This window comes from Halichoerus grypus, chromosome 1, assembly GCF_964656455.1.
Source record: "Halichoerus grypus chromosome 1, mHalGry1.hap1.1, whole genome shotgun sequence".
NCBI lineage: Eukaryota > Metazoa > Chordata > Mammalia > Carnivora > Phocidae > Halichoerus > Halichoerus grypus.
The window spans coordinates 67,229,112-67,246,204 of NC_135712.1; the positions used below are offsets into that span (position 1 = coordinate 67,229,112).

Below are 17,093 nucleotides of genomic sequence, written 5' to 3' on the forward strand. Positions count from 1 at the left end.
GTAGTGTGACTCTTGTGTTTGGCTTCTTTTAGTACAATGTCCTATGTTGTAGGTCTCTGTACTTTGATCCTATTTGTTGCTGAGTAGTAGTCATTGTATGAACAGGCCACGGTCTGCTGGTGAACATTAGCTTGTTTCCAGTTTTGGGTTATAAAGCTCCTACAAACATTTGTCTTTTGTTGACATGTTTTCATTTCTTTTGAGTAAATATAGCAGTGGAATTTGCCAAGTCAAAAGTGAGGTACATGTTTGACTCTGAGAAATTGCTGGTTTTCTAAAGTAGTTGTACCATTTTACATTTCCACAAGCAGTGTATGAGAGTTTCAATTGCTCTACATTCTCACCAACATTTAGTGTTGCTAATCTTTTTAATTTTATATTCTGCTTTTATTTAAAAAAACTTAACAAAACTCTAAATTCAATACATTTTTCTGTTTCTTTGACACGTTGTTTTTAGGATAAACACTAGGTTAATCAGCCTTTTTTTCCACCTTTGTAATTTTGTAGACAATTTGTCAGTTGGCTGAGAATGGTACTCTATATGGCAGTTGCCCCACAAGGCAAATAAATTTCCTAATCTCTCTTTCTCCTCTCTCTCCCTTCCTCTTTCTCTTTCTCTCTCTCTCCCACACACATGCACACATACACACACACACGCCAATAAGTAAAATACAAGATAGAATGTGATACATGTTCCAAAAGAGATAAACAGAGATAAATAGGAAGTACCACTTTTAAGCCCCAGGGCCTTGAAGAACATACAGGCTTTTGTCAGGTAATGATGTAAGAAAGGGCCTCACTGGTGAAAAGAATAGTGTATTTAATACCATACAATTAGCCTCAGTCATAATTTAGTCATAAATTATGCTCATTTAGATGGAATTGACCTGAAATTTCTCTTGTATGTTCTAAAACCTGTTTCTCCAGATATTTGGGGCATCATTGAATGACTGTACCTCCTGAACTTTGTTTTTACTCAAAGCATAGGCACTGTGGTATTATGATGATGTTTGAAGGTTAGAATGGTACCATCATTTTGAATCTTCATAATGATTGTTCTGGTATTCTCTGTCATCATTTTCCCTTTCTCTTGACTCTTATTTCCTCTTCACTGAATTTTTTTCATTCTACTTACAAATATATTCAGATCTCCCTCTTCTACTGCATTACAGTGGAAAAATAATTATTTCTCAGTCCTAGTATATCTGTCAGGCTGTCATCCTGGTTTTCTTTAACGGCGGTAGCATTCAGTCACTGCTTCTCTCTTTTACCATTAACAGTTATTTAGCATCTTGCAGTCTGAATTTTGTCTTCACTCTTCTAAAACTGTTTTATAAAGGTTCAACAATCATCTTTTAGTCAATAAATCTAATCTTTTTGTTGTTGTTTTGATTTCAGATTGTCTTTGGCCTGTCCACAGACATTGATATCCATATCTTTCTTCCAGATGGCCTCCCCTTCCTAGGCTTCTGAGGCTCTTTCTTCCTCCTCTTCTCCTAAATCTGTCTTCCTGACTCCTCATCCTCCCTGTGAAGATACTGTTTGCCAAAGATTTGCCCTTGGCCTACTTCTTTCCTTAGTACTCTCATCCCAACCCTTCCTTTCAGATACAAACCTCATTTGTTTCTCCAGCTCTGCTACTCTTCCATTCTTCCATTGCTTGTTAAACACGCCTCATTATCACTACAAGTTCGATACATTTAAAATGTCTCCACTCTTGATCAAACCTGAATTTCTTCCAGTGGCTTTGTTGGTAGCACCATTAACTTTCCAATCATCCACACTTAAAACCCTGACATTTTATTTAATTTTCTTCCCTTTTGTTTCCCGTATATAAATAGTTGTTATGTCTACTAGTTTTAACCCCAGTAGTATCACTCACCTCTTTCTTCTTCATTCCTGCTATCACTATCCAAATTCAGGTCCTCATATCAGCCAGTCTTTTGCAATGACTCCCTAAGGTAGATTTGTAGAAAGAGCATTGGCTTTGCAGTCTTGTAGACCCAAGTGCTAATTGTGAAGATGACACTTACTAGCTGTCTGATTTATAGCAAATTATTTAACATCTCCACTGACAGATGAAAAAATTCAGACACCAAGAAGTTAGTCATTCCTGCCTTATGAAGTACCGCATTTTGAAGGGTAAGTGGGACAAAGTGTACCTACCAAGAAAGCACTGAAAAAATATTATTTGTCTTCCTGCTTTTAATCTCCTTACAGCCCATTGATGGATTAATATTCCTTAAGCATAGCGTTAATTATATTGGTCTCTTGCTCTTCAGTGTTTCCCCATTGTCTAACTTGTTCATAATTTTTAGTCTAGTATTTCCAACTGTCTATTAATTAGCTTCAACCCCCTTTCTGACCTTATTTCTTCCTTCTCTTCATAAACATCCTTTTAAGCCAAACAAAACCAGTAACAATGCCCAGTGGCAAAGTGGTTATGAACATGAGTTCTAGTGTCAGGCTAGCTGGGTTTAAATCCCAGTTCATTTACTTAACTTTGGGCAAATTACCTAATCTCCCTAAACCTTAGTTTCATCTGAAAAAATAAGGATAATTATAGTGCCTACTGCAGTGGGTTCTTGGAGGGGTGACTGAGATCATGTATATAAACACTTGTGCCTGGTACGTTGAGAATAGCCACTATTAGTAGGATTAGCAGAGGTAGTAGGATTAGCAGAGGTAGTGGTAGTAGTAGTTGTTCATGCTCTTATTATTTGCATCTCATTTCCACCTCCATGCTCACATTCTTTTCTCTGCGGAAATGCAGTTTTTCCCATTTGTGCCTGTCTAAATTTTAACCATCTTTAAAGATCTTCCCTGGTTTTCTTACCACTCCTGTATCACCACCTTCCCCCTAGTTATCTTTCCTTTTCAGAATTTTTTTTTCTTTTATCTTTCTTTTTTTTTTTTTTTTAAGATTTTATTTATTTATTTGACAGAGAGAGCACAAGCAGGGGGACCAGGGGAGGGGAAGCAGACTCCCTGCTGAGCAGGGAGCTGATGCAGGGCTTGATCCCAGGATGCAGGGCTTGATCCCAAGACCCTGGGATCATGACCTGAGCCGAAGACAGATGCTTAACCGACTGAGCCACCCAGGCGCCGCTCCTCTTCAGAATTTCTTAACTCTTTCAGTTTAGAATGCTTATTACTTTCACAGGCTTATCTGTTTTTTTCCCTTCAAAAGACTAGAAGTATCTTGAGGGCAGATTGTTTATTGTATTTTCTAAAGCACAATGTCTTATACAGAATTATGCTAAAAGGTATTTGCTGAGTAAATATATTAATTCCCTATAAGCAATAGCCTTTTGGTTCCAAGAGATTTACTTCTTTAGGAACTTTTCTAAACTTCATTAATTATTGGTTTATACAAAATTTAATTTTGTCATGAAAATGCCATTATTGGGCTCAAGGAGACTAATTAAAGAAAAGGCATTGTAGCAAAAGACAGTAATAGCAAAAACAAAACAAAAACTGACCAGGTAACACTATTTTGGATTCAGTAACTTTTTTTTTCTACATTGCCTCGCATTTGTTACTGTTCCAAATCTACTCTCTACCTAATAGTACTTATCATGGTGCCAAATTGAAGTGTGAAGTAAGCATTTGTGGATAACAATGAATCTAAAATTTGTTTCACTGAAATAGAAAGTAGCAGATATCACATAATACATTAAAATGTGATTAAATATTTTGTTCAGTTGTTAACATGAGAAATTGTCCTTAGGGAGTGTCACCCTCATGTTGTATGCAGATGGAGTTTTCTTTTGGTAACCATTCCCACTGGTCCTAGGGAAGGAGATAGGGTGGGAGTGGGTGAATCTCCACTTGAGAATTTCTTTCCCACAGTGATTTTGGCACAGCTCCAGCCTGTCCTTCAGCATAATATATGCCTTGTCTTTGTTAAAAGAGGCTTGTCATTTGCTTTCATGCTTTTAAAAATATTTCTGGTCGTTTTGAAATAATTTTAATAATAAATGGTATATTATAAGGAGAGTGCTCTAAGGCCAAGAGATAAATATTAGAAACGTTAATTTATATAGTCAATTATTTATTTCTTAAATAGACATTGATCAGCACATTAAAATGGTAATATTTTCCCATTCAAGAATGGCCATACTTGACCATAAACAGCTAAGATTTTTTAGTTATAATACAGAATATTATTTGGGTTTTTTGGTAAGGTAAACTTGTATACTTTAGAAGTACGATTTATGTAATCTGTTTAGTTGTCAGGTAGTTTTATGCTCGAGGCCCATATTAAGGATTTCTTTTTTTATTAGAGGCCAGTTTTCCCTTACTACTGAGAGGGTATGGGGAGGGATGGACAGGGGATACAAAACATGACTAATTGGTAGACTAGTTGGATAGATTTTTAAATTGTGAGGTTTTTTTTTCCCCTACTGACATAAAACTTGGTATTAATACTTTACAGATATTTAATTTTTTGTTTTCATATTAAAATCTCAAGGAAATTGATTGAGAGACCCAGCAATCAGCTTAGGCACAGAAGAAAGTACAGAAAATGTTTCCCATCTTAGCATTTTCTGCTGAACTTGAGGAACAAATACTTTCTTGTGATATGTGGGGTTTTGTGTTTCTGTGAACTGTTTCGGGAAGCTTTTCTGCTGTAATGGCTGAATATAAGTTGCAAAGATTTAAGCCTTTCCTTATATTAATGTTCCACCCCATTAACTTCATTGTTAGGGCTTTTACACTTCAGTGATTTTAACTGTAGTTCTGTTGTCCTCTCTTTCCTTCTGTCTCTTTTTTGAGGTCTAGATGATTATGTATTTAGTTTTGTATTTTCATTTAGACTCAGTTGTTACTTCTGTTAAGCCCAAGATGATGATAAAGTGAAACTGTTGTATAAGTAAATGTCTTACACTGCTAAAGCCCTGACAGATAAGGAGATGCATTTGTGAAGAGGAAGTGGTCACTTCTTCAGCTAGTGTTTTATCATTTGTCGTGGTCCTCCAGTGATCTTCAGAGATCAGGAACTTCATAGCTATAAGACTATTCTATTGTGAAGTTCAGATTGGTGATTATACAGGAGCTTTCACCTATATCCCATGGTATTTATAGCCCTGGAACCCAAGTAAGGGAGAGTTTTGCTTAAAAAAAGCAAGCTATGTTTGTTTTTAAAAATGTTATCTAAGCATTTTCAGAAAAAGTAGGAATTATGCAGTGATCTTTCAGGCAAAGTCACCTTTGCAAATATTTGCAACTCCTTGCAAATGGCAGACCTATTTAGGCAGTAAGGTTCTTTTTTTTACATGATTCACTGCCAGATATGAGCACTCCTTAGCCTTTATACCCCAAGTGCACATTAGATGTCTCTTAAAAAAGTAGAGAAAAAGAAGTTGATTGAATTTGAGTTTGGGGCAATGAAGCTCTCATGTTGTCAGACATTTTGCATTTTAAAAAAATAATTACTAATATCTTAATAAATAACTTTATGAAGATTAATCCGTGTTTGACCCATTTAAATTGAGAAGGGAATTTCATTTTACATAAGTTTAGGTATTGACATGCGATAGTGGTGTTCATTTCTAACCATTTCTTTTCCAGCTCACCAGCGACTGGAACCAGCGACTCTGTCAGGGATTGTGGCATTTATCCTCAGTCTTTTATGTGGAGCTCTGAATTTAATTCGAGGTTTTCATGCCATAGAAAGTCTTTTGCAGGTACTGTACTATTTTTGCAATTTCAGGTGACTGTGCCTGTTGATTGTACTTGTAACTCAGTTGATTTGAATTGATTTGGGTATAGTACAATTTGTGGTGCATGTTCAGATTCTGTATTCTTTATGCCTTCCCTAGTCTCCCTTTCCTCTAAGAACGATGATTTCTAGTTGGCTTGTTTGACTCAGCATGTATTTATTTATCGACTCTGCAAGAGGCACAGTTTATTAGGTACTCTGGGGACACCAAGGTATGTCTGACATGAGTGCTGCCGTCTCAGAGCCTAGAGTCGAATTGGGAGGGGGCAAAGCAGCATATGAATAATTGCCAAGTATGTAGAGTTTGGAAGAGGAGTAGTCAATATAAGTCAGCATAGGAGAAAGGTGCTTTGTGGAGAAGGTCTGAGCTGGACCTAAAAGGATCTGAGTGGATAGAGAAGAATGGAAGAAAAAAGGGGGCAGTTATGGGCAGGTTTTTGTCCTACTTCCATGTATTTCCACTTTATCTGTTCTTTCTCCTTTTTGTTGGTGGCTACCTGAAACCACTATTTTTTTCAGATATTACAACTATGTTGTTCTCCAGTGAAGTTTTTTCCAGAGACTGTGGCTATCAGAATATACTAAATTTTTCTCTTTTTGTAAACTTTTTGAAACTTCCCTTCTTAAAGTTTAGCACATTTCAGACTGGACAGCTTTCCTTACTCCCTCTAAAAAAAAAAAAAATTTTTTTTTTTTGATACTTCCACATGTAAATTAGTTCTCTGTTTTTGGTCAGCATTAAGCTCAGAATACCATTCTTGAAAACCCACTTAACACACCTTATATTCTTTTTTAAAATTGCTTGTTAGTTTGGGGAACACTCTGAGAGTACCATTCTGAGTACCCTCCGAATGTCCTCAGCTGTATGAAGCCAATAGCAGAGGACATCACGGGTTCCAGGCAGCTGAGCTATCCCTTGAGTGGGTAGGGGTAGGTTTCTCATGACTTTTCAATTCTTTTTTCAAACATCCTGGACCCTGAGGTAAAACCCCTCTTCCCTTTCAGGCACAGGACAGCTGGCTACTGTCCCTTGGTGTTCCTGTCCCTGTTCTCTAGCCAGGTCAGCTTTATTCCAGCAAGAGTTCAGTTTTGAGCCAGTTAGACAACCTACCAAAAAAAAAGGCAATTTGGAGAAAGCTGACTGAAAAGTTAATAAATAAGATATCCTCTTCCTTTTTTAAAAAAAAGTGGAAAGAACAGTAGTATAGGTGGGTGAAGAGTTGGTTTTTGTTTGTGGAGGAAAGAGAGAAGGGTTTGGCTCCAGCTCAGCTCCTGATTAGCTCTGTGACCTTAAATAGCTCACTTTACTTTCTGGTCCTCAGTTTCATTACTTATAAAATGAAGGAGAAGGCTGAATTTGATGATTATTTCTCAAAGTATGAGGCACGTTTACCACTAGTTGCACAGTAGATGACTTTAGGTGGTAGAGGGATAAACATTTTTAATTTTAGGAGTTATGTTTTTAGTGTATGTTAATGTGTAGCTTCTGTATTGGGTAAGATTAATGATAGAGATATAAAATTTTCCTTTTAAAATTAATTTTAATAACTATGGAATTTATTAAGTAAATAATGGTATAATTTAGAGTTTGCAAAAATTGTGAAGATGGTTTTCTGTGGTTAAAAAAAAATTCTCAGGTTGTTTGAAATTATCAAATTGATAAATAAGGGGAGGGAGCAGATCTGGGTAGAAAAGTTTTTGTGTTACAGAGCCTTACCATCCCTGACCCAGAAGACAGTGTCTAAGTGTGGAGCTGGGGGCTTAGACCCCCATTATTTTTAAGTTAAAAATCTGACAAGACTGTTTTATCTCACAAAATCTATTAAAGAAAATAGTTTCTTTCAGGCACTCAGATATCTTACCCCTCATCTTCCTGGACTGATTCTTTCCTTCTCCTTCTTTTGATTCACAACTTCAAAAGTAAGGAAAATAGTATAAACTACAGCTTTTCATGCTTTTGAGCTGCTACAGCTAGCTGATGCCTGCCTTGATTTCTGAGTGTTTCATGTTTTCCCTCTGCACAGTAACGTCTTTGCCTCATCACAGTTGTTGTTTAGGTTTTAGAAGAACAATAATCTGATTAAACTGATTACCACTTACATGGAACTGACTGATGGCTCTGAGATTTCTCAGCCTGTTGACATATAAAAAAGACATCACAAACCAGTGTAACTCATGAACACAGATGGAAAACTCTTCAACAAGATATTAGCAAATTGAATCCAACGATATATAAAAAGAATTATATACCACAGACAAGTGGGATTTAGTCCAGGTATGCAAGGCTGGTGCAACATTCAACAGTTAATGTAATCCATCACATCAACAGGCTAAAGAAGAAAAATCATATGATCATGTCTGTGGATGCAGAAAAAGCATTTGACAAAATCCAGTACCTGTTCATGGACTCACCACAAACTCGGAATAAAGGGGAGCTTCCTCAGTTTGATAAAGAACATCTGCAGAAACCCTACAGTTAATACCATACTTGATGAGAAACTAGAAGCTTCCTCCCTAAGATCAGGAACAAGACAAGGATGTCTCCTCTAACCATTCCTATTCAACATTGTACTGGGAAACCTAGTTAATGCAGTAAGACAAGAAAACAGAAGGCATACAGATTGGGAAAGAAGGAATACGACTGTCTTTATTCACAGATGTTCTGATTGTCTATGTAGAAAATCCCAAAGAATTGACAAATTCCTGGAACTCATAAATGATTATACCATGGTCACAGGATCCAAAGTTAATATATGAAAGTCAATTACTTTATATCAGCAAGGAACAATTGAAATTTGAAATTAAAACAATATATTATTTATATTGGCATCCTCAAAAATGAGGCACTTAAGAATAAATTTAACAAAACATAAATAAGATCTATATGAGAAAAACTGTAAAACTCTGATAAGAGAAAGAAGATTTAAATAAATGGAGAGACATTCCAAGTTCATGAGTGGGAAGACTCAGTATTGTTAAGATGTTAGTTCTTCCCAGCTTGATCTGTAGATTCAACACAACCCCAAACAAAATCCCAGAAAATTATTTTGTAGATATTGACTAAATGATCCTATATGGAAAGGCAAAAGACTTGGAATAGCCAACACAATACTGAGGAAAAAGAAATCAAAGCACTGACACTAACCAACTTCAAGACTTACTATTTTTTTTTTTAAAGATTTTATTTATTTGACAGCATGCATTCAGGCAGGGGAGTGGCAGGCAGAGGGAGAGGGAGAAGCAGACTCCCCGCTGAGCAAGGAGCCTTATGCTGGGCTGGGATCATGACCCAAGCAGAAGGCAGGTGTTTAACTGAGCCCCCCAGGCGCCCCTTCAAGACTTACTATTAAGCTGTAACAATTAAAACAGTGTGACATTGGCAAAACAATAGACAGATGGATCAATAGAACAGAATAGAGAGCCCAGAAATACACCCATACAAGTATAGTCAACTGATCTTTGACAAAGGAACAAAAGCAATTCAGTGGAGGAAGAAGAATCTTTTCAACAAATGGTGCTGGAATAGCTAGATACCCACATGCAAAAAATAATAAATCCAGACACAGATTTTATACCTTTAATTAAAAAAAGTTAAGGGGTGCCTGGGTGGGCTCAGATGGTTAAGCGTCTGCCTTCAGCTCAGGTCATGATCTCAGGGTCCTGGGGTTGAGCCCCTCATTGGGCTCCCTGCCAAGCGGGGAGCCTGCTTCTCCCTCTCCCTCTACTGTTCCCCCTGCTTGTGCTCTCTCGCTCTCTCTGTGAAATAAATGAATAAAATCTTTAAAAAAAAAAAAAGTTAACTCAAAATGGATCACAGACCTAAATGTAAGATATAAAAACTTATAACAGGAGAAAACCGAGATGACCTTGGGTTTGGTGATGACTTTTTAGATACAACGCCAAAAATATGATCCATGGAAGTTTAAAAACTTTTGTTCTGTGAAGGACATTAAGAGAATGAAAAGATAAGCCACAGATTAGGAGAAAATATTTACAGAACACATCTGACAAAGGGCATGTGTCTGAAACATACAGAGAACTCTTAAAACTCAAGAAAGTATATAATGCAATAAAAAATTGGGCAAAAGAATGGAATAGACACCCCACCAAAGTAGATATACAGGTGACAAAACACATGAAAAGATGTCCAACATCATATGTCACTAAGGAATTGCAAATTAAAACAATCAGATGCCACTAAACTCCTAGAATGGCAAAATCCAAAACACTGACAAAACCAAATGTTAGGATATGTAACAATACGAACTCTTCATTCAATGCTGGTGGGAGTGCCAAATGGTACAGTCACTTTAGAAGACAGTTTGACTGTCTCACAAAGCTAAGCATAGCCTTACTGTATGATCCAGCAATCATGCTCCGAACTATATTTACCTAAAATGAATAGAAAACTTATGTCCACGCAAAAACCTGCACATGAATGTTTATATCTGCTTTACTTGTAATTTCAAAAAACTAGAAGCAACTAAGATGTCCTTCAAAAGGTGAAAGAAACTGGCAATCTGTACAATGGAGTATTATTCAGTAATAAAAAGAAATGAGCTCTCAAGCCACAAAAAGGCATGGCTAAACCTTAAATGCACATTGCTTAATGAAAGAAGTCTGAGAAAACCACATACTTAAATGATTCCAACTATATGACCTCCTAGGAAAGGCAAAACTATAGAGACAGTAAGTAAAAAGATCAGTGGTTGCCAGGGGTTTGGAGGGAGGTAGGAAGGGATGAATAGTTGGGGCATGGGGTTTTTAGGGCTGTGAAACTCTTCAGTATGTTACTGTAATGGTGGTTATGTCATTATACATTTGTCAAAACCCAAAGAACATACAACACAAAGAGTGAACCCTAATGTAGACTATGGACTTTAGTTAATGATCATGTGTCACTGTTGGCTCATCAGTTGTAACAGATGTATCACGTTAATGTAAGACGTTAATAATGAGGAAACTCTGAGCAGGGAAGGAGCTGGGTATATGGGAACTCTCTGTAGTACACACTCCGCTTAATTTTCTGTCAACCTGCTCTAAAGATAAAAATCCATTAATTTAAACACACACATGCATACCACACACCAACATTAAAACAAAGACCGGGAAGGGAGGAGCAGCCTCTGGGATTTGATTTTTCATGAGGTGTGGCTCCACGTAGCAGTTAAAGTACAGCCTGTTGTCCCCAGCCACCTCTTAGGAGATGGTGGATTGGCTTTCTCTTCTCGTGGAGGGGCTGAGCCTTCCCCTTCACACAGGCCGGGAGGGCATGTCAGTGTGCTGGCCAGGGTGGAACCTGGGTCTAGAAATGTGATTCATGTTGTAGGTCAGGTGTATAATTTTGTGCCCTCTGAGAATGCTGGCCATTTGGAGAAAGCCAGTGGAGATCTCCTGACCCTGCACCCACTAGTCCCTCTCAACTCAGCCCCAAATACCCACACCAAAGATGGCCAGGGAAAATAGTAATATCTTTCAATTTGCATAAAGAAACTCTTGAACAATAAGAGACTAAAAAGTGCAGTAGGAACTGGATAGATGGGAAGCAGGGTAGGAATGAGACTCTTCACAGTATATGCCTTGTATATTATTTTTATTCTTTGAACCATATAATATACTATTCAGATTTTAAGTAATAAAAATGAGTATTAGCACCTATTATTTAAGCATTAAAGAAAAAAAGGACAACTTCGGTTAACCCAACCTAATAAGGAGATTTTCAAGTAACATTTCAGTAAAGTAAAGGTAAATATTTTTGTAGGGGTTAAAAGGAGCCTGAGCATTTTTCCTGGGTTTTTGTAGCTTCTTACTGCCTCTGTCTTAGAGTCCACAGTTTCCCTAGAAGCTTCAAGGTTTTTTGATTGTTTTAAATGGTTCCTTAAAACTGTGGTGCTGGAGTGTGAAGGAAGTATGGAGTAAATTACAAGTAGGGAAAAAGAGTTTTTTTTTTTTATTAGTAGATCATTTATAATTTGGGGACTCAATGGATGTTTATATCTTTGAGATGTGTCTTTCTAATGGTTGATACAGAATTCTTTCTTTTTCACTGTTGTCCTAGACTAAATTTATTCCAACAGTGTTTCCTTCTCATCTGATCCAAGGAACTGTAAATTGGTCCATATGGGATTTTTAGCTGTCTAGAAACTATGGACACCTGGTTACTTGGTTCCTTTAGGATTGTTTTAAATCTTTGTTCTGTCATAGCCACCTTACATATTCCACATACACTCATCAATAATTGAGGTTTCTAAAACAGGGATGCTCTGAGAAAGGAATAAGGAAACAGAGTACAGAGTTGGGAGGAATTTAGTCCACAGGTAGTTTGTCACTCATAGGTGGTTTAAAAAGATTTTCCAGCAAATTCTGATCTTCTCACCTAAATGAGAATCACTGCTTTTGGAAATTCATTGGACTAAAAGTAGAGATTCCTATTACTCCAGTCATTGGGAATTTTATATCAGTATAGAGGAAAAATGTTTTGGTAAGTGACTGGTGCTTGGAAATATTTTTCCATGTCTTGTTGTAAGAATAATGAAGGAGCACTCTGTAGCGTTGGAAATATCTATCTTCTAAGGATTCTGTGTCCTAAAGGATGGACTGGACAGTAGTCAAACAGAAGGGGAGAGGGGCATCTGGGTGGCTCAGTTGGTTAAGTGACTGCCTTCGTCTCAGGTCATGATCCTGGAGTCCCTGGATCGAGTCCCGCATCGGGCTCCCTGCTCGGCAGGGAGTCTGCTTCTCCTTCTGACCCTCCCCCCTCTCATGTGCTCTCTCTCTCTCTCTCTCATTCTCTCTGTCTCATATACATAAATAAAATCTTAAAAAAAAACAAAAAAACAAACAGAAGGAGAGAAAGGAATGCCAGATTGCAGAGGGCACTGTGATAAATTTAGAGTTTAAACAGGATAGGATTAGGGGTACAAATTAGATTAACTTCAACAAGTACATCCTTTCAGCCCAAGTTAACCTGGAAATATATACAGAATTGGGGACTTGCTTTTAATTTTCTCTCAATTGGAATCTATTTTATTATTGTTCATGACTCGTATTGGGTAAAAGGGTCCTTTTTAATCTCACTAGAGCCATTGAATTTAAGACATACTCTCAGCCTTCTCTGTGGTTCATCATTGTATTTTGTGTTAGAAATAATCCCTAGAGTCACTGTAGATAATTTTTGGTCAGTAAAAGATCTTTTTGAGATGGTGTGCTATGTAGACTCAAGTGCAGATTCCAGGACATGGGACTTAAACTTACCTGTTTGGAAGTTAACTATCGTGGAGTTACTCAAATCATGGTGGTCAGAGAGGAGGCAGGAAGGCAGTACACACAGTAAGTGGCCTCAGCATTTCTTTAATACTTGATTGAAGAGCCAAGGATTTATTTGGGGATCCTATTTTTAGATCTAGCTGAAAATATGTATTCTGTTTGCTGAGTGTGAGCAGTATATTGATATTAAAGTTTACCTTTTTAAGGCCATGAATTTTAACTCCTGAATGCAAAAAATGATTGCCACATTTATCTTCTAGTATGTAAGTTGGTGCCTGAGGCACATTTAAATAAATTTGAGAACCCACATGAATCAACATTCCTGTATATTGTTAACATTGTTTGAAGATTCACGTTTGTTTCTTCTAAATTAATAACTGCCTCTTAGGGTAAAAACGAGGAATTTATTGAAATATATAGCACTGAAGCATTTCTTTGGAATGTAAGTTCAAACTGGGGAGGTGTAGGATGAGTACAGTTTTATTTTAAGCTGGTAAATTTGATTTGGTGTTCACAGTAATGTGTAAATTAGATTATTTTCACTCATTTCCTAACTTTGTTCTGAGTTTAGAGATGTTAATAAGTTTATTGTGAATTGGCACCTCGTGAATAAATAAGCTTTTATCACATTAGGTTTATATTGCCTGTGTTCCTTTAACGATCAACCTTGAGACAGTGATATTAATTAAGCTGGTACCACCCTAGAAATAATTTGCATGTGGTGCATTAGGAAAAAATTGAGGATTCTGATACAGGAGTAGAAATGCTGGCCTGGAATTCAGTCTGCCTGGGTCGCATCTGCCAGTAACTAACTTAGTGACCTTGGATGGGTTATTTTACCTTCTTGGATCTCATTTTCCTGTTCTGCAAGATGCAGGTTTTAGACTACAGAGCCTCAAGGACCACTTCAGTACTAGCGTTCTAAGACTCTGATTCTGAAGTTGTCTGTAGTGGCTACTACAAAGCAGAAGTAATCAGCTTGCTTTTATTCCTTGAGTTCTTTATTTCCCATATATTTGTTTCTACCTATTAAAGCTCAGCAGAAATTTTTGATTTATTTAGTGGCATAATATCTATACTAAGATGCAGTGCTTGCTTGCTGGCTTTCAAAAGAAATAAAAGTATTTTTCCTGATTCTGTGCTCATTGTTAAAGAATAGAGGGAAAAAGTATAAAGAAAATAAAAATCATCTCCAAATTTTCTCTGTATTTATATATATATATATGCACATACATACAAACATATATATATACACATATACATGTATACATGTCATATCCATTATATAGGTTTGTGCCCTTTTTTCCACTTAAGATTAAAAAGTGAATATTTCCCAATTATTACAAACATTTTAATGGTATCATCTGAAACATTGTGTGGCTATTATATAAAGCCTCTGCTTATCTCCTCATCCTCACCTTTAAAAAAAAATATTCTTTCCCTCTGTTAGTTTTCAAAGCAATATATTGGTATCCTAGCATTCCCCTACAGGTGAAAGTGATGTTTTTAAAAATTTTTATTTGAACTCCTTATGTCTGCCCCCTCCTTCCCAGCCCTACTCCACCCCTGCCTCATCCCTTACCACATACACTCACTTCTGTCCCCCACTCTGAACCTCTGTCCCCCCTTCCCCCAACCGCTAGCTCTTCCCTCACTTGCATGTCATTTTCCTCTTTACTGGCTCTCTTAGCTCATAAACATGCCACAGTTTGCCGATCTTTACAAACAAACCAGCCTCTTGATGTATGTTCCCTTCTCATTTTTTGAAAGAATAGACTGTGTTTGTTGTGCCCACTCCCTTACCTCTATTCTCTTAGTCTCTTGTGACCTCTTTTCTGCTCTCAATTCTTTCACATACTGACCAGTAAGCTCTCTGGTATCCTTCTGATTGCCAAACGCTGCCGCCACTCTTGAGGCCTTGTCTTATGTGGCCTCTCTGCCTCACCTCACATGCTGTTCAGTTTTTTCTTTTAAAAGTAACTCTTTTTAATTTCAGAAAGACTTATTTTCAAAAACTTAGAAGCCAGTAAATCACTATCAATAGTTTGTTACATTTTCTTCTTGACATTCTCTTATCCCTTCATTTTCATGAAACCATTTTCTCCTGTTGTATTTTTTTTCTTTGTCTTCCTATTCCTCGGTTTATTTGGTAAACTTCCTTGCTTCACGTGTCCTTTAAATAGTGGCATTCTCCAAAGTTCTGCCCTTGGCTTTATATTCTTAACTTTTCAACTTCTCTTTCGGTATTTTCATGATGGCCTTTTTATCTTTTATTTTATTTCTTTTAAGATTTTATTTATTTATTTATTTGACAGAGACAGTGAGAGCAGGAACACAAGCAGGGGGAGTGGGAGAGGGAGAAGCAGGCTTCCCGCTGAGCAGGGAGCCTGATGTGGGACTCGATCCCAGGACTCTGGGATCATGACCTGAGCCGAAGGCAGCCGCTTAACAACTGAGCCACCCAGGCGCCCTCATGATGGCCTTTTTAAAAGAAGTTAATCTGTGCACATACCCACACATCCTCACACAGTAAAGTGTGCACATGCCTACAGTTTCAAAACCTATAATTCCAAAGCCTGTTGTCACAATAAGTCATTCTTTTCCCATTTCTCTTCCCTAGAGTCAACCACTGGGTTATCCTCCTAGAGAGATAATGTGTATGTGCTAGTACATACAAATTTATATATTTACTTATATAATTGTTTTCAAAGTGTTTCTATATAAATGGCAGTATACTCCATACTTAGTTGTATCTTTTCCACCTGCCAATATGTAGGAGATGACTTTATATCAGTGTATGGAGATCTGTTACATTCATTTTAGTGGTTGCATAGCATTAAAAAAAAATTTGTATTTCCCTTTCCTCCCACTGCATTTTGTTTTGGAAGAATTCAAACTTACAGAAAGATTTAAAAAACAATACAATTAGCACCCACCTGTATACCTACTTACTGTTCTTTTTCTTTCTTTCTTTCTTTCCTGAATCATGTGAAAGTAAAATTATAGGTATCATGACAGTTTATTTCAAAATTATTCAGTATGTATGCCTTAAGGACTAGGAATTCTCCTACATAATCACAATACCTTTATTACACCAAAGATTTTTAAGATCAGTGCAGTATTATCTAATATAAAATTCATATTCAAATTCCTACAATTGACTAAATATCTTATATAGTTTTTTTTCTCTCTCCATTCTAGGAGCCAATCAAGAATTAAGACTCACGTTTGATTGTCCTAGGCCTTCATTTAGCAACTGTTTAAATAGAGGACTAAAGTAGGATCTCTAGATCCAACTCTTTCCTGAAGCTGACTTAAATCTATGAAATGTAATTATTTGGATGTCACACTGGCCCCTCCAAAATAGCACGTCCAAAATGAACTCATTTTTTTCTGCTCTCAAACCTACTTTTCCTCCTGTATTCCCAACTTAGTGAATGGTATCATTCAAGTGTTTCCTTAACAAGAAGACTTGGAGTCATCCTAGGCTCTTTCCTATTTGAGACTGTATGTGCTACTCCCTTTGCCTGGAATTCTCTCCCTACCTTCTCTACCTTTCCACTAGTTCATTCTTCAAGACCCAGATTAAGCTTTACTTCCTCAAGCACACCTTTTCTGACTCTTTTTTTCTCCAGGCAGAATTAGATGTGTCTCCAGTAGTCTCCTTTTATACCCTGTACACACACCTGTCCCATCAGTTATCACTTTGAATGGGAATTGTTGGTTAATATATCTGTCTTCTTAATCAGAAAGTAAGCTCCTTGAGTTCATATGGATTTAGTTGTCTTCTGTTCTAGGTCTAGTAATATAATACCTGACTCCTAAGTGTTTAATGAATATTTATTGAATGGAAAATATATTTATAGACAATCTTTGGCAAGTAGAAATAGATTTTTTTAAGCTCAATTCAACTTGGCATGCATTTGTTGAATTCCTACTATGTGCAGTTTCATGCAAGTAGTAAGATTGATTTTCTGCCTTGAAGAAAGGTTAGGGTGGTGGGATTGGGGGGGTGGGCAAAATGGGTGAAGGGGATCAAGAGGTACAAATTTCCAGTGATAAATAAGTTATGGGGATGTAACATCAACATGGTGATTATAGT

At 37.0% G+C, this 17,093-nt stretch overlaps 1 protein-coding gene across 6 annotated transcripts in view; it reads left to right on the forward strand.

The window, feature by feature from the left end:
- The window catches only part of SEC22A (SEC22 homolog A, vesicle trafficking protein), a 72,847-nt gene that overhangs the window by 40,844 nt on the left and 14,910 nt on the right, over window positions 1-17,093 (forward strand). For all 6 annotated transcript variants that reach the window (XM_036119888.2, XM_078066735.1, XM_078066727.1 and 3 more), the window contains one exon: window positions 5,575-5,690. In XM_036119888.2, the coding sequence (XP_035975781.1) occupies window positions 5,575-5,690 (116 nt within the window). The remainder of the gene's footprint in view (window positions 1-5,574; window positions 5,691-17,093) is intronic.